Raw genomic sequence first — 22,930 nt, forward strand, 5'->3', positions numbered from 1 at the left:
TCATAGAGCTGTCTCTCATGGGAAAGAGCCCATGGCGCAGACGAAGACTGCTCTCCCTAAGCGAACTGAAAAAAGATTTTTAGAAGTGACAAACTGACTAAAAACCTCATTGTTTCTGTCTCCCTGAGTTGTCAGTAGGAAGGAAAGAAGGGCTGGGGGAGGGGAGAAGTGTTTTCAGTCCTCGTTATCCTTTAAAAATTCTGTTAATAGATTTTTCTTTATACATTTTATAAATTTTTCAATTTTGATCCTGTTTTGCCCCTGACATATTTTTCTCCTAATCCTTATCTTACCTCATTGGTTTTTAAATTGTTCCTTCCCCCTCTTCTGCTCAACTATGGCAGAGGAGAAGTAGTAAATTATTTTTTCATGGGTGCACTGGCATTTAGCCAATGTCAAATCTACACTATATCATATTTTACTTGACTTATTGTCACTGAAAGAACATTCACATGTTTCAAAGCAAATAAATCATCCAGTACTAACATTACTAAGAAAAGTTACAATTATTTGAAGTCCACAGTTACTTAATTCTGTCCCACACCATTCCCATGGAAAAAAAGCAAGACAGAGGGTAACAAGAAAAAAAGCTAGTCTGACAAATTTCTACAACACCAGAGAAAATAAAGTTCAAAAAGCAAGGAAATCCAATGGACTGACATAGTTATGGTTGCAAGGAATGGCTATTACAAAATTGCTAATGGCTTAAAACCAAAAGAAAGGAAAAAGCCTTTAGAACAAACAAAACAAACAAACAAACAAAAAAAGAAAAAACAAACCAAAAAAGAAAGAATTTAAAAACAGTAATAAAAGAAAAAAATCCAAATCCAAACATCCACCCACCCGCCACCAACACTCCCCAAAACCAAAAAAATCCAACCAACCTAGTAACCAAACACAACCAAAAATAAAAATATCCAAACAAATGGGGACCACTAGAAACAACGAAACTACAAAAACTTAATTACAAAAAATTACAAAAATTTTAATCCCTGTGTTAGCTTTCACCACCCCTTTCTCTTCTGAGAAATGTCTCAAAGCATTTCTGTTACCATTAGTTCTATTAGTCCATTAGGTTAACATTTAAGTATTGTTGTATTTGCCTACAGAAGCTGTGCAGTATGAAGGGAGATGCTGCTTCTGAATCCACGTCCAAATGACCATATTTGCTTGAAATCAGACTTACCATCAGGAGCAGGTGCAGCAGCTGCTGGTGAAACAGGAGGCTGAAAAATATCTGTTCAGTAAAAGAAAGTTTTAAAAAGCAGGGAAATGCACAGAACATAAGTGGTTATGGTTGCAAAGAAAGGCTACTACAAAATGTTAATGGTTTATAACAGAAAGGAAGGAAAAAGCCCTGGGTTAAGGAAAAAAAAAGAAATTAAAAGAAGTAATAAAACAAAAAAACCCCAAAACTCAAACATCCACCCACCAACCACAACCATTCCCCCAAACCAAAAACATACAAGAAATCAAGCATTCAAACTCAAAACTAAAACAAAACAAACAAACAAAAAAGCCAAGGAAATGGGACCAGTAAAAAAAACCCATTACAGTAGTAATTTAAATCCCTGTGTTATTTTTCACCAACCCCTTCTGAAAAAAGGGTCAGAACATTTCTGTTAGCACTACTTTTAATGCTACATCACATTTACAATTACGTAATGTTGCTTTTGCCTACAGAACCTGTGCAGTATGAATGGAGATGGTGTCTGAGAACCTACATTCAAGTGATTTAAAATTGCTTGAAAAGCAGACTTACCATCAGTTTCAGGAGGATGAGGTGCAGCAGCTCCTCTGAGCCCAAACTGAGGCTGAAAATATTCTATTCAGTGAAAGTAAAATTACTTCAGAGAAAATTCAGAGTAAAATTCCGAGAAAGTAAATTTTAAAAACCAAATATTTGCACAGGACTGAAAGGGTTGTGTTTGCACTGATAGGCTATTACAAGAATCTTAATGATTTACAAAAGAAAGAAAAGAAAAAAGCGAGGGAGGGAAGGAGGAAGAGAGGAAGGGAGGAAGGGAGAGAGGGAAGGAGGGAGGGAGGAAATTAAAAATGGTAATAAAAATATCAAAAATCAAACGGCCATCCACCCACTGACCCACCAAAACTGTCCAAAACCAAAAACATACAACCTACCAAGCAACCAAACCCAAATTAAAACCTAAAATATGCAACCAAATTTGGATCAATAGCAAGAAAAAACAATCCAGTAGTAATTTGAATCCCTGTGTTAGCATTCACCATCTCCTTTCTCTTTTGAAAAAAGTGTCAGAATGTTTTTGTTGGCAGTAGTTTATTGCTTACAATTAAACACTGTTGTATTTGCCTACAGAAGCTGTGCAGCATAAAGGGAGATGCTGGCTCTGAACCCACAACTCATTGACTAAGATTCCTTGAAGAGTGGACTTACCATCACTGAAACGAGCATGAGCAGGTGGTGTTCTGGCTAGTTGGTAACCAACGCGACCCCAAAAAGATTCTATGTAGAGAAAATAATTTAAATTAAAAAAAAAAACAAGGAAATGTGCAGCACTGAAATGGCTGTGTTTGCAAGGAAAGACCATTACAAAAATACTATTGATTTATAACAGAAAGGAATGAAAAAGTCTTTGGAGAAAAAAGAAAGGAAAGAAAGAAAGAAAGAAAGAAAGAAAGAAAGAAAGAAAGAAAGAAAGAAAGAAAGAAAGAAAGAAAGAAAGAAAGAAAGAAAGAAAGAAAGAAAGAAAGAAAGAAAGAAAGAAAGAAAGAAAGAAAGAAAGAAAGAAAGAAAGAAAGAAAGAAAGAAAGAAAGAAAGAAAGAAAGAAAGAAAGAAAGAAAGAAAGAAAGAAAGAAAGAAAGAAAGAAAGAAAGAAAGAAAGAAAGAAAGAAAGAAAGAAAGAAAGAAAGAAAGAAAGAAAGAAAGAAAGAAAGAAAGAAAGAAAGAAAGAAAGAAAGAAAGGAAGGAAGGAAGGAAGGAAGGAAGGAAGGAAGGAAGGAAGGAAGGAAGGAAGGAAGGAAGGAAGGAAGGAAGGAAGGAAGGAAGGAAGGAAGGAAGGAAGGAAGGAAGGAAGGAAGGAAGGAAGGAAGGAAGGAAGGAAGGAAGGAAGGAAGGAAGACATTTAAATAGTAGAGAGAAACAAGCAAAAAACCCAGGAAGCAAACATACACCGACCCACCACCACCCCCCTCAACCAACCTAAAATATCCAAGCAATTAAGGATCAATAGAAAAAAAAATTACAGTAGTAATTTTAAGCCCTGTGTTAGCTTTCACCATGCTCTTTCTCTTCCAAAAGTCTCAAATGCACCACCTTTACTGCTTCATAATGTTGGTAATTATGTATTGTTGTGTTTGCATACAGAATATGTCCAGCATGAAGGGATTTGTTGACAAGAAACCCACATTCAAGTGACTATAATTCCTTGAAAAGCAGGCTTATCAGACATCAGGAGGAACAGAAGCAGGATGTGTACCAGCTGCTTGGGGCTTAATGTGACCCCAAAAGGAGTCTGTTCAGAGAAAGTAAATTTACTTCATTGTCTTAGGTTATAATGTCAAATATAACCAAACAGTATGTATTCTATTACAATCTGTGTCAGCTGTTAAGACAAATGGGGCAGTGTTCTTTATTCTCTCCAGGACTCATCCCTGATAACTCCCTCCAGGGGGCTATCTATGGGCCATCATGGCTTCACTGCATCACTCACAAAATTACATCATCCTGTTGTGAGATGCTCTGCCCAAGGGGGAGAATCAAGAATTCCTACTTGGATACAGTCTGAGGTTTTGGAGCACCAGAGTAGCTTTACTAACTGGAATTTTAGAGGACAAGAGCTGCATAACCACCACTGGAACTTCAGAGGAAGACCAGACCCTTCTATGGGATTGGTTCTTGAACAGAACCACAGCTATCACTTCAGCAGGACTGCAGCCACCATTTAACTGGACTGCTGCCACCACCCTGACCAACAGGGTGTCAAGTAGTATCCTGACTCTGTCTGTTTAAGCCAGTGTTTTCTGCCTTTATTCTAATTTTCCCACTAAACTATAACTGCCTTGGAAACTCCTACTGGTTGGTTTTCAAACTAGTACATGGTACCGACCGGCTGGGGTTCAAAGGGATGCGAAAAACATTCTGTTCAGAGAAAGTAAATTTACTTTGGAGAAAGTAAATTAAAGAAAAAAAAAGGAAATTAATTAAGTAGTGTTGTATTTGCCTAGAGAAGCTGTGCAGCATGAAGGGAGATGCTGGCTCTGAAGCCACATCCAAGTGACTAGAATTGCTTGAAAACTTACCATCACGTGGAGAAGCAGGAGCAGGTAGAGGAGCTGAAACAGCTGCTTCAGGTTCGAAGTGAACACACAAAGATTCTGTTCAGAGAAAGTAAATTTCAGAAAGCAAAGAAATCCACAGAACTGAAGTGGCTATGATTGCAATGAAAGGCTATTACAAAAATGTTAATGATTTATGACAGAAAGAAAGGTAAAAGACTTCATCAAAAAAAAAGAAAAAAAAAAAGAAATTGGGGTACTGGTTGATAGGCGACTGAACATGAGCCAGCCTGGTGGCCACGAAGGCTAATGGCATCCTGGCCTGTAACAGGAATAGCGTGGCCAGCAGGAGCAGGGAGGTCACTCTTCCCCTGGACTGGGCACTGGTGAGGCCACACCTCGAGTGCTGTGTCCAGTTCTGTCCCCTCAGTTCAGGAAGGACATTGAGACACTTGAGCACATCCAGAGGAGACAACGAGGCTGGGGAGGGGCTTGGCTCACAAACCCTGTGAGGAACGGCTGAGGGAGCTGGGGTTGTTCAGCCTCTAGAAAAGGAGACTCAGGGGTGACCTCATCACTGTCTACAGCTCCCTGAAAGGTGGCTGCAGTCAGGTGGGGTTGGTCTCTTTCTCCAGGCAGCAACTGACAGAACCAGAGGACACAGTCTTAAGTTGCACCAAGGGAAATATAGAATGGATATTAGGAAAAGGTTTTTTATGGATGTGTTTCAAAAAAGACTGCGTGTGGCACTCTGTGACATGGTTTAGTTGAGGTGTTAGGGCATGGGTTGGACTTGATGATCTTGAAGGTCTCTTCCAACCCTGTGATTCTGTGGTATGCTGGCTAGGAACCCATACCATCAGGAGCAGGACCACGAGGTGACGTGGTTACTTCGGGTACAAATGAAAGCCAAAAGGATTCTGTCAGAGAAAGTAAATAAGCTTCAGAGGAAGTAAATGTTTAAAACTATGAAATTGCACAGAACTGAAATAGTTATGGTAGGAAGGGAAGGCTGTGTTGGCTCCAGACACCAACAGAGGTTCTTTAGGGTGGCACACCAGAGGGTAAGTCGGCTCCAGACGCTGAGTTGGTTCTGTTGCACATTGCCTCGATGCTGAGGTCACTTTCAGGTAGCGCTTGCCGGAAATCTTGGCTTTGACTCTGGTCAAGCTGACTTTCTGACGCGTATCTAAAACGTTGATGTCTAGGTCCTCTCCCTCGTGCTGGAATAAAAAGAATAAAAAAACTAATCAAGAGAGAATCTACATCTCCTGTTAAATACCTCTCACAAAGGTATGTATGTGAAATACTTATGACTGTATGACTCTTGTCTGAAGTGCTTGTTTGAAACACAGGGCACCTGATTACAGATATTCTTCTTTAATAGGCAGAGGACATTACAACAAGTATCCTACCCTCGGAAATGGTGGAAAACAACAGCATTTTATTTGAAGTGCTACAAATACTTATTGACATCTTTTAACCCTCATCATAATTTCAAGGCTGTGTTTTTAAATCAAGTAAACAAATTTATTCTATAGTCTCCCTTTCACTGATATTAGGGAACACATGCCCTGTTAGCCACAGAAGGGAGTCCTTTACATTTGGAAATATTTCAGCATCAATTGAAATCAACACTTCATACTCTTCAAATATTAGTCAGGCATGTTGTTATAGGCAACATTTAAATTAAATTTCTGTAATATTCAAATATGTTACAATAGTCTGACAAGTCCAAAGTTCACATATCTAGCATGCTGAGTACCAAACAATTGTTGCATAGAAAAGGCACATTCTTTACCAAATAGCAAGTGTGAGGTTGAACTACTGTGTTTCTGAACACTTGTCCTAAGTTACATAATGTGATTTATAAGTTTCATACTGTTATTATTTTAAACTGTGTGATTTAGACTATTTGGTTACCAGTACTACTTGTGTAAGTAAAGCCACGTGATAAGGAGAGCATTAGCACCAGGATAGCTGCATTCCTTGGCTATGCAGTAATGTTGGCAAGTGACACTCAGTTGATTAAAACCAGGTAAGATTTTTATAACTTGTGTGTTCTCCAAACGAGTGAAAGTGCCGATTTCTTATTATCTTTAAAAAAAATCTGGCAGTATAAGTGCACTTGCAAGTTTCAGAGTCTCCTTCCATCCTTGTAAGGTTACAAACTCCAGGAGTGCTCCAGTCTTTTCAGTGAACATCAAAGGTTCACAAAAACATCTCCTGTACTAGATTTAAAGAGTATGATACTAATATAGGTAATAAAAAATGCATCTCCCCAGCTTTTAAGTATGAGAAATCTCTCTCTGTTTGAGAAGGATTAAGAAAATTTGAGTTTATGAATGCAGAACTAGTAGGGGAAAAAAATGTCCCTTTCCAAATACTACTGTCATAACACACATTGTTTGTATAAAAAGAAAACCAAAGAAGACATGAAGAAGCCAGATAAGAACAATGAAAAGCTAGAAATACATGAAAAGAGAAAAGAAAAAAGCAGTATGATGAGAACTTCTGGGGGGAAAAGAAGTTTCTGGAAAGAGTGTAAACAAATAAGCAGGACCAGATTTTGTCTTCCCCCCTGAAATGAAAAAGGAAGAAGCAGTGCTGGACATAGTGACAAGCAGGATGTAGAGAGGGTCACTTTAATTATAATTCTGTACACAATGAAGGAAGGAGTAACAGAAGATAAGGAGCGAGAGAAACAAGAGGAATTTATAGCTTTAGTAGGTTACATTTAATTCATATGAGACAGCAAGGGTTTTGTAAACTAATTTGAGCTTACAAAAGCAGATGACATGGGAAAATAAGAGGGTTCAAAAAAATGCAGTAGCCATAAAACCTTTTGCAATCTCTGCTTGTTTTAATGACTTGGGACTGATGTAGCCTCTGGTCCATAATTTTTTTTTTTTAAACTTACCTTGCAGTTCCATCAGCTTGGCTTTTGCATCACATAGCTCGTCCTCGGCAGAATACATCTGCACATGAGCATCTTTTCTGGCAAAGGACATTTCACTCTCCAGAACTCGAAGAAGTGCCTCTCCTCTCTGGAGTTCCAACCTTAATTTCATTATTTCTTTTTCATAGCGAGACATCTAGAAAATAAGTATTTCAGAAATTGCACTCACAGCTGCCATCTTATCACATCTGAATTTGAAGTACAGTCTTGAAACTTCACATTTTAGATACTTTTTTTAAAATGCAAACTGATCCTGTTCTTATATCACTTTCATGTAACTTAAACACACCCCTCTGTTTTTCCAAAGGTACTTCTGCCTGAAGACAATAAAAGTCATAATTATATTCCACAGGCAATTTTCTGATAACTGTATTTAACAAGTAGAACAACAGTCATGTTGGGATACTAGATTATCAGACACCTAGTAACTCATGTAAACACAAACTTCAGTCCAATGATGTCCAGCAGAATACTATTAAACACAACAAACAAAACAAAGAAAATACTTCAAAAAAGGTTCTTATCTAGTATAAGAAAGATATTCTAGTCACTGCTGCCAGAAATTACCACATTCAAGCCATTTGAATGCAAGAAGGTGGAAGGTAAAACATGAATTTCTTCAGAATATCTACAAAGCAACCACATCCTTATTAACAGGAGCTCCATTCATGGGAAATAATTTAACTCCATTTAAAACGTTTTCCCTGATGCTCTTGTGGCAAACTGGTATCTAAATGAAATACCAGTGAGAGAGTATTTAATTAAAATTTTCTTTAGTTTGAATTATTATTGCTGTAAGTAACAATTCTGTTTTAGATTAAATACAGCCAATAAACCAAGCCTGTTGTTCCATATCCATTTTTTTAGAGAGTCCTGCTTCCTACACAGTGATTTGCTCTTGTTGTGCTCCCATTGCTCCATCAATGGTGGGGTGATTCTCTGAAATGGATCCCTGGAATTACCAGGATTAAAACATTCAAACAAACAAACCGTGCCTTACATTGAGAATTCCAAAGCTGGGGGTGCAAAATACTCTTCTGCATGACTCCTGTTGTGTAGTGCTCAGGTTTCTTACACACACTTTCAACTATTAGCAATGACACTGAAAGTGATATCAGTTCCTATGGACAGGCATGAGAGGTCTGTACAGGGCTACTTCTTCGTATTTTCCAACTAGTGACTGTGATTTTGATTCACTTGATGAGAGGATTATTTCAAGGAAACAAACTGCATTTAAGGAAACAAATTACATTTCTTTCAAGGGTAAAATATAGCAAGCAAGCAAGAAAGCAAACAAACAAACTCCTTACATCATGATTATGTTGAGTGGTTAATTCCAAGTTTTTTTCCTCAAGCTTCTGTAGTTTCTTTCTCAAATCTTCAATGGTGTCCATTTCTGATGGATTTCTGTCCTGAGGTAACAGTGGTCCTTGTATATCACTGCCTGAGCTGAAAAGTGTGTTTTCAAAACACATGAGTATTCCCTTAAAGTTTCAATGCTTCTTTACTTCAATTACCCAAGCATGGGCCCAGAGTTTTAAACATTCACATAAGTAAAATTACTTTGTGCAGTTTTCATCTACTACTGCTCTTTGAAGAAAGGATTATATAGAATTGCTTATTTTGTACAAAATGAGACATATGGCAGCAGGAACTTAAAAGAGACATCCACTTTGGATTAACAAAGTTGATTTAAGCATAACATGTTCATTATTATTTTTCAGTGTCTTTATTTTTGATAATGAATTTCCATAATTTTTGACAATTAACTTCCAGGAGGCTTAACAACATCATTCCAATCATGTAAGTTAAAATAACTGGCAAGCTTTTTGTCTCTACAGTAAGTCTCATTTTTGAACATGAGTTACTATCTCAAAACCATCTCTGTCACGAAACAAAGGCACAGATATGGAAAAAAAATCTCTCTTTTACTTTGTCTTCAGAGATACACACATTCAAACTACAGACATGCAACTGATCACAAACACAACACAAATTAAAGGTTTAGTCCTCCAAACTACCCTGCTTTATCTTAATTTCCACTACTACTTCAGCTATATCAAAATCTAATTGGAAATTTGCAGAATCAGCCCTCAAGTACCCCAAGCAGTAATAAAAGAGTCAAAACCAAGATTCTGTATATGAAGTGAAAAATTTAAGCATAGAATATACAAATTTATATATACACACACATATAAATATGTACACATACAGATATATACACACACACACACAAGTATGTATATTAAAAATATATTTATTAACTAGTTAAATAACTTTAAGTGAAATTATTATAATTTTAAAATGGACAACTTTAAGTTATTTCAGTACTTGAAAATCAGTGTTCACATTATTTGATATATGCTGGTTTTCAGATTATTTTAAGCATGTAAAAAAGACTGCAAAGACTATTTTCTCCACACAAAACTGCAAGAGTTTATGGGCAATAAATGTGAAATACACCGATAAGAGAAATATGATTAAATTAAGCAGTAAATTGGTATCATATAATACAGAAATGTATATACTAAGGTATCCTACCTTTGTCTACATTACGTATTTTTTACAGAAATGACATTGTACTGACATTTAATTAATAAATCTTTCTACATTTGTGTATAGGCACAATAAACATTTTTCATGACCAAAAATTTACCTAATGACATATGTTTTCTCACTTTTTTTTTTTGACTGGCAAAAAAGACACAAATGCCATCAAGGAGGGGATTGGTAACTTAGATGAAATCTTGCCTTTAAAGACATTACTACTATTAATGGATAAAATTTCAGGTTTTGAGCTGTAGACTATAAATATTTAAATATTAAAATTATATGACACCACAAGAATTACGGATGCTATGGAAATGAAAAATGTGTATTAGAGCATTAAAACAGAGAACATTATACTATGTACTGGAAAAAAAAAGCATCAGACACCTTTTTGAAATAGCATTTTACGAACAGCTTCTGAACTCACAATGCAATTGGTGGAAACTTAAAAATATATATCAGAAAACCCTATTTTTTTTTCTTAGTATAGAACCCAAGCCAACAAAAACAAACAAACAAAAAAACCCCAACCCATCCAACCAGTGACAGAACTCCTGAACTATTATAATGTTAACCACTTCATTCTGGTTGTCTACTTTAACATTTTCAAATAAAGTAGAAACTAGCCTTAAGAATTTTTGTTTCTGTGATACTTTCTTTAATTATCACAGCATGGCAAACACATGCAGTACTTTATGAAAGCTTCCTACTACCACTTGGAGATTTTTGCTTTTATCTTCATGTAACAACTAGAAGTGCTACAACCAGAAAGCTCTCAAAAGATTCAAAGAAAAATCCATACAAAAGTGTGGAAAGTTTCAAAGCATGCACAATTTAAAGTCTCACAAACTTCAGAGAATGTTTTCTACTTCCATTTTCATATATTACTAGTTCATCAACTCTTGGTTTTGAACTAAAACATGTTTTTTACCAACTACAGTTTTTATCTAAGACACCATTTTTAGCAGGACTTTAAGAATCTTGAATAAAGCACATGAGCAGGTGAAATAGCTCTTGAGTTCTACACTGCAGAAGGTATTTTGTAGTTCAAAACCTAAATTCCCAGTGTTCACAAGTCCTATGGTTACAGTCAACACTGACCATTGCAGAAAACTGGCTTTTCACTAGCTTCAATTCCACAGCTGGCAGAAAATACAGAGTCATTTTGCAACAGAGAGAAATGTTCTTCCACTTACTACCCAGAGGTGTAATTTTGCTAAACCTCTGCAGCTGAAGGAGCAGACTGCATTCTGATTTTCTAACCAAAGTCCGTATTTGAGGAGTTTTGCTGTTCCTATGTAACTGGCAGTTTTATACAGAGTAAAGACAGACAAGTAGTTTGTGCCAAAGGTCGAACTCTTATCAAGGTATAAAACACAGGGGTCATGGTAAGACTGAAAGCCAACCTCTACCACCTCAATTAATGTGGAAAACCCCCCTGTGCCTCCTGGGCAGTATTCCTAGGTGCTGGAAGAAACTCTCTCTGCCTCCTGATGACTCTGACAGCTGGCATGTATCACACCATATCTGGGCTCTTCCTCAGCCTGAATTGCATCATTTCAGTTATCTACAAAATTAATAAGCCACAAAAGCAGGAAATAAACTACTAGACTTAAAAAACTGGACCTCACCGATTAGCTTCTCCAGAAGAAATATTGGCTGCAGAGGGTGAATTCATGATTGTCAAAATGCAGGTTTTTAAGTTTATAAACTGTGGGGAATTAAAAACATAGTTAACCATCTATACTTTTAGTTGATGAGCATCAAAGATTAATCTGTTCTATATCGTAAAAGGCCATTAAGGCCTCTAGCAGAGATGTGCTTTATTTTATTTGTCAACCCACTAAAATATTAATTTTTTTAACCACTGATGAACAGTTACACAGTGTTAGTACCATGTCATTTGAGTAATTACCACAACTGCAATTTGATGTCAGCTTTAGAAAACAGAATTGTACAGCTAGTCCTCCAAGCCTGAATATTATAGATAAATAAATACATATATAGCAGAATATCCACTGTCAGAATTTTCAGAACACCAATAAAAAAATGTTACATTTGTGTACATTGAGCTACATTCTCCTAAACAGATTGCAAACTCTGCTTCTCTTCAAAACAATTCTAAGGGAGAGAAATGATAGTACTATGATTTTTAAAGTAGATCAAATAGACAAGGTTGCCTGTCTAATAGAACACTTGCTATGTTAAAGGCTGCTAAGTCTTTCACAAATTGCACAGAATTTTTGCATTAAGGTGTAGCCCTGAGAAGTAAGAAATTAGTTTTTTTCTAACACTAGTCTTTTTATTATTGCAACTTACACCAAAGTCTCATAATGAACAGAAAAAAACAAAACCAAAACCAACAAAATTGTAGTTTCATAACAGAATCAAAATGTTTTTCTGTCACATCCACATCATTCTGAAGTTTGAAAACTTCTTTAAATTACTCTGAAGTCACAGAGAGGAAAAGTAAAAACTGAATCTAAATAGTGTCACCTGGGAATGCTAAAGATTTTGAATATGCAATATTCCTCTGTTAAATTAGGTATCAATAGCTTACTAGCACACAAAGGGAGAAATTCAAAAAGCATGCTAATTCACTTAGAAAAAAAAATCCAGTGCCATGGAGCAGCTTGTGGGAGTTCCATAATTAAATGAAACAGCAGAGGAAGCCTTTGCTTGGGGAATTACGTTTGATGTGTCATTAAAAACTTCTGTCAGTTTCTTCTTACAAACTTCTGAATATATGCTGAATACTTCAGAACAGGCCAGTGATTTAGAATAGATATGAGGAAGAAATTCTCCTCATTGAGAGCGGTGGACCCTGGCACAGGTTGTCCAGAGCAGCTGTGGCTGTCTCATCCCTGGAAGTGTCCAAGATCAGGCTGGACAGGGCTTGGAGCAGCAACCTGGCATAGCGGAACGTGCTCCTGCCCACGGCAGGGGCTGGAACAAGACATTTGAAAGTCACACGACATTTGAAGGTGATGGGGAGCACTCAAGAGTAAATCTAACCGTGATCCCAACAAATCTAACCGCGCTAACTTAAAGCAGGCAAAGCCCGGAGCAAGTACCAAATGCGCAGTGAAACTGCAGCACTCACCGTACAGCCTGCCGCCGGTGCCTGGAGCTGTTGGGATGCTGCTCCTCCTCCAGCATGACGTGCTGGGATGCTCGGAGGGCAGCGGCTCCCGGCACGGCAGGAACAAAAGTGCTCGGACCAGCTGGGACTGACACCCAGCTAGAGCCGAGAACTCCACGGTTGCCACGGACGCGCAAGGTGATGCCACAATGCTCCGAACGCAGCGCGGGGCTCTGCCGGGGCTGCCGCTGCTCTCTCCGGCCTCCCGGACATGTTCTAGGGCTTCAGGGCTCCCGACGGGAAAATAAAATTGCAGGACATTGAAAGGACCGACTGACACGAACAGACTGAGATGCTCGAGTCCTCAGGGCAGCGCACACTTCGGCCGGAGAGAGGAACAAATAGCTCCAAAGTTGTGAATGTCTGTGCACAGAATTCACAGCAGGGCGCTCTCTGGAACAAAGGAGCGCATTTCCCTCGAGGAGGAGGGAGTCAGGGTTAGGGAAAGGCTCTCGTGAAACCTCTTGAACCGAGATATTTCGAGCCCCCGGTGTGTGAGCGTCTATGTCAAAAAACAACTGAATAAAACCCCACCCTACAGTACCCTGGAAAAGCACTTTCTTCTTCTCTGAACACCGCTGTACTTTCTGTAGCTCTGTTTTTAAAGTTCCTGTTAAATCCTCTCTGTCTGCACACTTAGCGTGCAGATGATTTAACTCTTTGTTGACACCCGCCGCGATACCCTGAGCTGCTTTCAGGTTTTGTCTTACAGCACACATCCATCAGGGTACTTGGGATATATCCTTAAGACTGAAGGTTTTAATTGCAAGAGATAAAAACTCCATAACATTTCACACTATCTGGGATAAGTCTCAAAATTTCATTTCTCATTTGTGACTTATCTCTGGAAATGGCTTTCAGCCGTGGTTTTGCTAATTCTGTGTCATGTAGTTATTTAAAATATATCATGCCAAACGAAATAAGGGGGGATGGAGGGTATGTTGTGCGTTGTTTTATTTTTTCATTATTATTTCCAAGAGATTTTAATGCATAAAGCTGTGATTTTAAAACAAATAATAAAGTAGAGAGTAAGACAACAACTGACTCCATGGACAAATCACAGAAAAGTGAGGTTTATGTTTGGATATCTGAAATAAAGATTGAGTTATAAAATGCAGACTTTCTCACTGTTGTCTTCTTTTTCCTTCTGTGAGGAGCAGTTGTCAGGTCTAGTCCATGGCCAGATGTTCTCTATGTGGCTTCTTTTAGAGTTTCATATAAGACTTGGCTTTGAACTGCTTCTTCACTGGGGTGCAATTCTAGATTTTTGTTTTGACTCCTGTAGCTGTTGCTCCTGTTTATTCAAAAGTGATTGTGCCTGATGCTTCCAATGTATGCATTATTTAATCCTCCTACACTGTCAAACCTCTCATGGGTGATGAATTTTTGCTGAACCATGTTTAATTGCTCTCACAGGCTCTGGGCTTTGTCAGTTTCTTTTTTTCACCTTACTGAAATTCCATTTGAATTCTGCAAGTTGTAGGTGCAGTGAGTGGTGTTCCATCTGTGCAGCATGAAGCCTCCCTGTAAATTCAAATATTGGCTTCTGCAAGGATGTTTTGTTTTTCATACTGCACAGTCTGTCAGGCAATCCATGCTCCAGAGGAGGAGTCTTTCTCTAGATCAGTGGTGCACGTGCTGTGGGCCAGTGGAACTGTCTCCATTATTACATTCAGCTTGTCCATAATTCCTGAAAAGAAGTTTCTGGCTGCACCTACTTGAAAGTGTTCACAAAGCCAGGACTTTGGTTTGTTAAAAACATTCTGCAGTTCAGTCATGGAACTGGTTATTGCAGCATGGAAATATTAACTAGGAAACCAGCTGAGTGCTTCAAAGCAATCAATTTCTTCCTCTTCACAAACTGGCAACTTATGCCTGCGTTGGGATTCTCCTACACACAGTCAAAATCCAGCATCTCCTTTTAAGCCCCTTGTCCAGGCCAAAAAGGAACAAGAAGACTGGGCTAAAGCTTTAAGCCTTTTAACTGCCAAAATTGCAATCACAGCTCCTCAGAACACATAAACCAGGCTTTGGTTCTTCTTTTCCTCAGCCTTGCTTCATCTTGATTGTTTTCCTTGTCAGCAGGGAGAGCATTATTTAGGCTCCTGATTTTCTGTTTCAGGGATTTGTGGATGTTGACCTGGTCCTGGAGAGAGTCTCTTTGGGAAGACAAAAGCACACAGCTGGCAGTAGAGAGGACACAGCTATATCAAGTTCCTTTTTGCCTTCTCCTATTCATTGCGTTCTCTACACCTTTTTTATTAAATTGCCTGCTAATGTTCTGGAGATTGCCCAAATTCATAAGTAAGAAGAACTAGAAGCTTATGGAAGTTTTCTGCACGGAGAGAAGTGAGGAATGCCACTATTAAGCACAGGTGCAAATAAGGAAGAATAAAATAAAGAGCAACTGCACAGCCACTGTTGCATACAAAATAGGTGAGATTTTGTTTCCACAACATGACCCAGCTACTGAGGATTTGGAAGTCAGCAGATCTGTTTGTGGTAGCTCACCATTACTCTAGAGCCCAGTAATCACATGCCCCATCACACTGAGTACATCCTTCAGAAAGAAAATATGCCAGAAAAAAATCATCTTCTTCCACAGGCCACTCTGATTCTGCGGAATAAAAATTATTTGTTTTGTTCTGAGCCAGTTAGCTGGTGGGAAGAGAAATCCTCATGAAAAGTGGTAGTTATAAATTGGACAAATTAGGACTGATCCTAGGAAGCTGAGTTTTGAAGCATTCAGCAGTTTACTCTCCATTCATCAGCACCTGAGGCATGGGCAGTGCAAAATTAGAGACAGGAGGAAAACTGGGAGAGAGGCTGGAGATTTTGGGGTTGTTACACCACGTAGAAAGTCATGGAGAGGTTTTAGCCTTAAACCTTGCTGCTGAGAGCTAAGCTGCTTCCTTAATAACCCCATTATTCTCTGCTGCTTTTGGGGATTAAACCTGTGTTGCAGCCGAGGATTTTAGAGACATTTAACCCTGACTTCAATCTCCCTGGTGCATGAGGGGAAAAGAGCTATTTTCTTTGCTAAAAAACATGCCCTACCTGCTGGCCTACTGTCATCACTGTCACAGGTGCTGGTATGGGAGAAGATGCCTTTGGGTTTGATCTCATCAGCCAGATTTTCAGCTGCAAAAAGGCATCTTAAACATAACGGACCACTGCTGAAATTCAAGATGCAATTTCTTTTAAAGATGTAAGCAAATCGTATAAGTGTTTTGTTAGAAAACAATAAATCTCTCTCTGACTTGTATATCCTGTAGGATAAAAGTATAGCTCTAAGAAACATGAGTGTTTCTAGTGTACAGTCTTCTGTTTTCTTGCCTTCCTTGCTAGGGTCCCACGCAGCTGATTTTATTTTGTGTTTAACCAGATGCGCTTTCATCCCTTTCCTTACTCTTGTAGTTATGCTCTGAGCATCTCTGGGGAATAAGAGGCTCCACTTTGCTCTCCAAAATATTCCACCTGGTCCTGCACATCTGCGGGTGAGCCTGCCTGGGGGTGATATCTGAACTCCATCCATGTCCATCAGGAGCTCAGTGCACCAAAAGCCAGTCTCTAGCAATGCCTGAATCAGGTCCCTAAGGACCAGCTCTACTGATTCCAAAGGGCTGGGATGGGTGCTCAAAGTCCACCTGCAAGACCTGGGACCACCACAGAGTTCCCTCAGAGCAAATCTGCCTGCAGCTGCCAGGACTGAGCCTTGCAGGTGACACAGGGACTGAGATCACCTGGAGTAGAGCCCAGGGAAACACTGCAGCTGCAATCTTCTTCTGCAGCAAGAGGACAACTTCTGCCTCTCCTCAGCTGACATTGGCGTGACATCAGCACTGCTGCCCTCTACCTGAGCAGAAAAATAATGAAAAAACTTTCCTGAACAAATGATCCCTTGCAAACATGGGTAAAAATCATTCTGATGACTCACTTGGTCTCCAGGCCTCTAAATATACTCTAAATATACTGCACAAACAACTCCATGGACATGCTTTCTGGTGGCCTTTTCACTATTGCTTTGTAACACTGAGTAATGCAGCATGGGTGCCATTGGATCTTCCTTAAATGTCCAAGCTAGAGTCACTGATGGACAAACCTGCACATCTGGCAGGGCTGTTTGTGAGCTCCTCCTGCTCTGTCATGAACGGGAAAACGTTTGTCATCTTGGCTGTAATTATGCACATAAAGTAAATGACTGCAAGATTTAACTCCAACTTCCTCCAAATTAATTGAAACAAACATCTGTCATGGGAAAAAAAATCAATTTCTATTAAACTACATCACAAAATTGTTTTTTCAAGAAAATCCTTCACTTCTATACTGTATGCTAGAACATACCCCTTGTTTGATCCTTTTTTCCTGTGTTTGATGGCTATTTGCTAGTAAAGTGAGTGATATCCAGTTATACAAGATAGATGGTTCATTTTCTATTCCATGTTTTGAGGAAATTCAGCAGGCATAGCTCTCCATTAAGGTTCTTAGAAATGTACTGCAATGTTAAAAACTAAGTGAGGTTAATGTTCAAGCTGCCAGGAACAATCAACCTTTGCTTGTGTGTGCATCTACAAGAAAGCCACTAGAAAATGTATTAAAACCTTTGAAATCTTTCTTTCCAGAAACACGCTAAAAAAAAAAAAAAAAGGCACATTTTGAAAAAGTTTCTAGTCTGTAGCTAAGCCTAGCATCCATATGCCAAATTTCCTAGGGCTTGCCACAGATAGTAGCAAGCAAGTGGCAGGAAATTCTTTGGAATAAATAAGAAATTTAGTCAATCACTCAGCCTGGGGTAGAGTTGCTAAGGCCAGGAGTAAGCTCCTTTACAGAACTTCACAGAATTATTGTTCTGCCTTTGTATCTGCATATAAACTGCATTCAGATAGTCTCAGAAAGTGCATCAGGTCTAAACACTGCTACATGCACCAAAATAACAACCTGAGGTCCAGATAACCTACTGTTCTACAGGGGTTCAGGCAATAGTGAAGATAGAGATGAGAAATTTGTATATTATTTATATCCTTTGTAAAGAGGAGTTCCATGAGGACGGCACAAAGCAGTCTTTTTTAGTGAAAGTTAATTAGTACTTACTAACAAGATACCTACACTCTTTTAAAACAATCCAAGTACTGACTCCATATAAGTTGGATTTAAAATTAAAATACAATTTCTTGTCAACCCACCTGAAGACAAAATGAAATGGTACAACTAATAAAATACACACTCCTATTATTTTTGAGACGAAACAATGAAATTTCAATTCATGCAGTGTCGAGTCATACCAAAATCATCTAGCAGCAGACTTTTCTAATTTACCTTTCTAAACTGAGAAGTCAAATAAAGGAACAAACAAACAACAAAATATCAACAGCACCACAAAGATTTTAGGCATCTTACATCCTTCCACTAGGTAAATAAAACAATTCACAATGCACGGAAAATAAAACTGCAGTGATTGAAATGCTCCAGCTGGAGATCATGAAGGCTGTAGGTCTCTCTCTTTCTTCCAAGGTATTCCAAGTACCTGTATTTTTCACTTAAAGACTGAGGCATTCACAATCACTTCAGAAGTCAGAACGATATGTCCTGAGTATCACTATCAGGCAGGCATATTTTATAACAGGAAAAAGTAGTATGTCCAATTGTATTTGAATTTTTCAGGCTCTGAATATTGTGTTAACACAATGAATTTACTACATATGCTATAGCTATGTAAAAGCTGTAGACACCTAAGAGAATCACCATCACACTTGTCATCACATGATGAGTCCAACTATAACACACTTCAAAAAGCATTCTACCTGATAAAAATATTAAATATCGTTATTCATACATGCTGTATAATAACCAAATATAGTCAGAAATTGGTTCTTGTAAGTCTAATATACACATATTACAAACAAAAAGGCTAATATCATTGCCAGTCTGATATCAGATGTACAAATTCTTTTAAAAATATTTTGACCTTGCTTTTGCACATTCAGAAAATGTTTTGAAACAAAGCCTATTTTTCAAATTCCAGGATGTAAAACAAGTTCTTAACAAATACCATTTTAAGAACTTCCTAGGTCTGTACAAGGCCACACAAGAGAAAGAACTGAGCCAAGGTTGCTGCCAGACTCCCCAGACACAAATTTCCCCAATTTTGGGTTAAATGAGGAGACAGGGTTGTGTGCCATCCAAAGAAGGTGCTGAGACCTCCAAACAGCTGTTACAGAGCTCTGTATCTCCAAGAGAGGTTCAGCATGAGGATCTGCTGGGGTCTGTCCCAAGCAGCAAAGTCTTCCACTTCCCTCAGGGTTTTAAACCTTGTGTTTATTTAGTGTGTAGGAAAACGCACTGATGCTTGCACTGTACATTTTCCACGTGATCCTTAGTCAGACCCACATTAAGGCTGGCCATTTAGACATCTGAAATTCCATGATCCTGTCATCTGCATCTACAGAACTCCAACTGGCTTCAGTGAGAGCTGCACATGCATCACTGATGAGTAACTTGAGTTCCTGCAGCTCAGCCTCCACCAGTCACCATCAGAGGGGAGTCACACCAGCACAGTGATGGCTGCATGGAATTTCCAAGCCAAGAAAGAAAAGAAAAGCTGAACTTACGGACACACATTTCCCTGCTCTCATAGAATCCAGGGCAGCACTGCGATTTGCGCCTGTACATCGTTTTCTCACCATGTCTGTAGGCAGTACGGTAACTGATCCTAAAGAGAGGAAGGAGTGTTTGTCACATACCTTGGTTCACACACAAGAGAGGACATAAATTTTTAAAAACCATTCAGGTGTCATAGAAACAAGGAAAAAATGCTTCAAGTGGTCTTGATTTATCTGCTGCCAAATTCAAGAGTCCAAGGGGATTCCTGGCATGCCTTAGGTTCATGGGTGATCAGAAAGCGGGAAAAGAATGGGGACTTTTTCACTTGTGATGGTTCATACTTATGGGCATATTCCTCTGAGGAAAATGCTCTTTACAGATGTCACCAGTTTTTAATCATTCAACTCTTGCTTGCTTTCTGCTTGCACAGGAAGTTTCTTTAACAAATCTTTTTACTTTTCTTTCCACAAGCACACACTTACTTGCCTCAGAACACAACATTGCAAGCAGCAAGGGGTCCCTGTGATATCTCTGAACAAACACACCTTCTAAGGTCTGGAGAATTTAGTTTTCCCCATGTTTGTTTTCTGTTAGCACTCCGTGGGATGGTTCACCCCAACCTGCTAATAAAATGTACGTGACAGTGTTTAGACAGGCATCTTCCAGTTGATCAAAGTTAGATAAGCTGGATTACACCTAAAAAATCCTACATATCATGCTTGATTGTGAATCAAGAATCTTAACAATATCAGCAAATTGACAATATTAGGATTTATGCATCACCTGTGTCGTGTGCACTTGAACCAGTTCAGGATGTCAGTACAACTGGTGTAGTAGATCTGATCAAAAGGATGTGGATATGACTCTTGCACTATGACTAACTGGGGAGAGAGAGAGAGAAAAAAGGGAGATCATCAGGCAAGTCCTTTTAGTACAGTCTCATTTAATTACGTCTTTTATAGAGTCCTGTTACAGAATGGAATAAATATATATCAAAATACTCATGTCTAAAAAAGTGAGACAGAAAACTTGCAAATAAAAAGAAGCATGCAGAGACTCATCATGTTTTTACTGTGTAACATATTTGATGACATTTCACTACTCAACATTTAAAGATAAGAAATGTTAGTCTAAATTTTTAAAAACCAGAACACCTGTATCTCAAATAGGCAGCAAAACGTGTATGTGTTCTCCTGTGGAAACTTTTATTAATGCAACTGGGTAACTGGACAACTAGTTAAGGATCCAGAAAATGAGGTTTCTTCTGCTACCACTCAAAATAGGAAAATAGAACTTTCTGAGAAATTTCTTGTAAAAACTGTATCTGGGCCTATAGCAAGACATCCAGTGCATTTAGACTAAGTGAGTGTTAACACAGAAATACACCTGAGTAGTAATTACAGAAAAATTGTATTACAGACATACCACCAAACAATCCATTCAGCAATCAGAAAGTAACGAATACTGAAGAACATACTTTCTTTTGCTTACTGGATAATTTTTAACTGAGAACCACCCACACCACATCCCCAGAAATACTATACTAAATCCTACCATTATTTTTTGCCAAATTACACAATTGTACAGTGTCCTAGAAACAAATCCACACTGAGAGCTTCCAAAGCTGTCAGTAGGGCAAGAGGAGCAGAGCCCTGTCGCACAAGGGGAAAATATTGAATCATCCTAGAAAACTCTTTGAGAGGCTGCTTGTGCTGGCAGCCAGCCATGGATTGCACAAGGGAGCTTGAAAGTAGAGGAATGCGTGGCAAGCTCCTGCTGCAGGACTGATTCCCAGGACTGCCCAGCTCCCCCTCACTTCCACTCACACCCTCTGACCCCTGAGCCCCCACTGCTGGGTGACAGCCACAGTGGCCTCATCCTGCTGTCACCATCTACCAGGGGAAGCACATCCAGAGCCACTCACCCCTAAATGCACACACCCTACTCCCTGTTTTCCTGCATGAAGGCAAGCAGCCCTAATCCACCCAGCTGTCCCAGCCCAACAAAATATCAGTGGGATGCTGGCGCTTGCCTGAAGCTCTGTGCTCTTACTCTGAGGCAGGGCACGCTCTACCCCTTCTTGCAGTTCATTTGTAAAGATCATTTTAGTACTGATTGAAACTTATTTTTCCTTTAAAGCATACAACACTGATAGTGGCAGACAAGAGCTTTTGTCTGGGGCTTTGCCCTTTCATACTTCTGTCCCTTCATCACCTGCTTTGGGCAGCAGCACAAATGTTTCACTAAGTTTATTTGGAGCTCTGCCCCGTTCCTGAGACACAGGACAAGAAGGAAAAAAGCAACAAAGTGGGCATGCTTGCTAGATGCATTTTTCGGTATATTTTTCCTCCTGCAGATTTTGATTAGCTGTTTTAAGTTATATTATGCAGTGTAAATAATTGTATTTGGGGTTTCTTTCCCATTTTCCTTTCTTGGAAGGTTGTAGCTTCCCTCCAAAGCACTTTTACCTACAAAAAACAAAGCACACACAATATTGGACAGTATCCAGTAATATTGTAGATAAATGCCTGACTACTATGAACAGGTATTTAATATGGTGACTACTTCATATACACATTGTTGTATAAACTGTATACAGCAGCTGAGGCAGAGGTGCTAAATGCTTCACATGAAACTCAGGCAAATTCCCAAGCAAAGTCCTTAAGTGTTGTATTTGGTTTTTTGTTAATAGAGAGACTTTATAAAAAAGTAAATACAAGTTTCCATTTTCTTTGTAAAGGTTCAGCCTTAACAATCACAAATAAATGTACAGTGGCTCAGCAGCACTCCCCATGATTCAGCATAAAATACACTTTTACATTAAACGCAGGAAATCCTGATGTCCTCAAGTGAACAATGAAAATTAAGATTTTCTCACAGACCAGCTGATGAATTGCAGGCATAACAGTTATAATGAGACTAGAAGTTTTGTTTCCACAACCATAACCTTTACACAAGTAAAGAAGTTCAGCAGATGTTTGAGGCTCAACCTCTCCAGCCCATTGTGGCATTCTGCAATTCCCATGAAATTGGATGAACAAACAGATCGACTACATTGATGACGAATTTCATTTTGCATGTTACAAATATTTGAACCTCATCAAAATAATATAGCAGAAAATATTAATTCAGATCCTGTGAGTGCTGAATAGGAGAGAATCAAATCTGACCAAATTCCAATATGGTTAATTATATTTTGCATATGTAAAACTTCTTTTCACCTAAATTGGAGAGAGCTATTTTTACTCACCTCTTGTAACCAGGTGGTTGTGTATGATTGCTAGTAGCACTGCAGCGGTTTTTTGCATCCAACCCCCAATGCAAAGATGCATTTCAGCCCACTGTTAAATGATCTCTTTACTTATCCATTAACTCACCTGCCCATGCAGTAAAGTGATTTTTTTCCCTTGTTTTTAAACTC

At 38.7% G+C, this 22,930-nt stretch overlaps 1 protein-coding gene across 2 annotated transcripts in view; it reads right to left on the reverse strand.

The window, feature by feature from the left end:
• LOC106857638 (uncharacterized) overlaps positions 1-22,930 on the reverse strand; it is a 28,151-nt gene that overhangs the window by 4,966 nt on the left and 255 nt on the right. Inside the window, exons 2-12 of one of the 2 annotated variants that reach the window (XM_088155892.1) lie at positions 20,293-20,390; positions 19,518-19,618; positions 11,399-11,478; positions 8,528-8,666; positions 7,179-7,353; positions 5,317-5,481; positions 5,116-5,178; positions 4,283-4,357; positions 2,417-2,485; positions 1,763-1,825; positions 1,187-1,237 (exon numbers count right to left, since the gene is read on the reverse strand). In XM_088155892.1, coding sequence (XP_088012018.1) covers positions 1,187-1,237; positions 1,763-1,825; positions 2,417-2,485; positions 4,283-4,357; positions 5,116-5,178; positions 5,317-5,481; positions 7,179-7,353; positions 8,528-8,666; positions 11,399-11,478; positions 19,518-19,592 — 955 coding nt within the window. In that variant the 5' untranslated portion in view covers positions 19,593-19,618; positions 20,293-20,390. The remainder of the gene's footprint in view (positions 1-1,186; positions 1,238-1,762; positions 1,826-2,416; positions 2,486-4,282; positions 4,358-5,115; positions 5,179-5,316; positions 5,482-7,178; positions 7,354-8,527; positions 8,667-11,398; positions 11,479-19,517; positions 19,619-20,292; positions 20,391-22,930) is intronic. The other variant, XM_088155893.1, reaches the window with a different exon arrangement.

Source organism: Sturnus vulgaris, chromosome Z (assembly GCF_052056855.1).
Source record: "Sturnus vulgaris isolate bStuVul1 chromosome Z, bStuVul1.hap1, whole genome shotgun sequence".
Lineage (NCBI taxonomy): Eukaryota > Metazoa > Chordata > Aves > Passeriformes > Sturnidae > Sturnus > Sturnus vulgaris.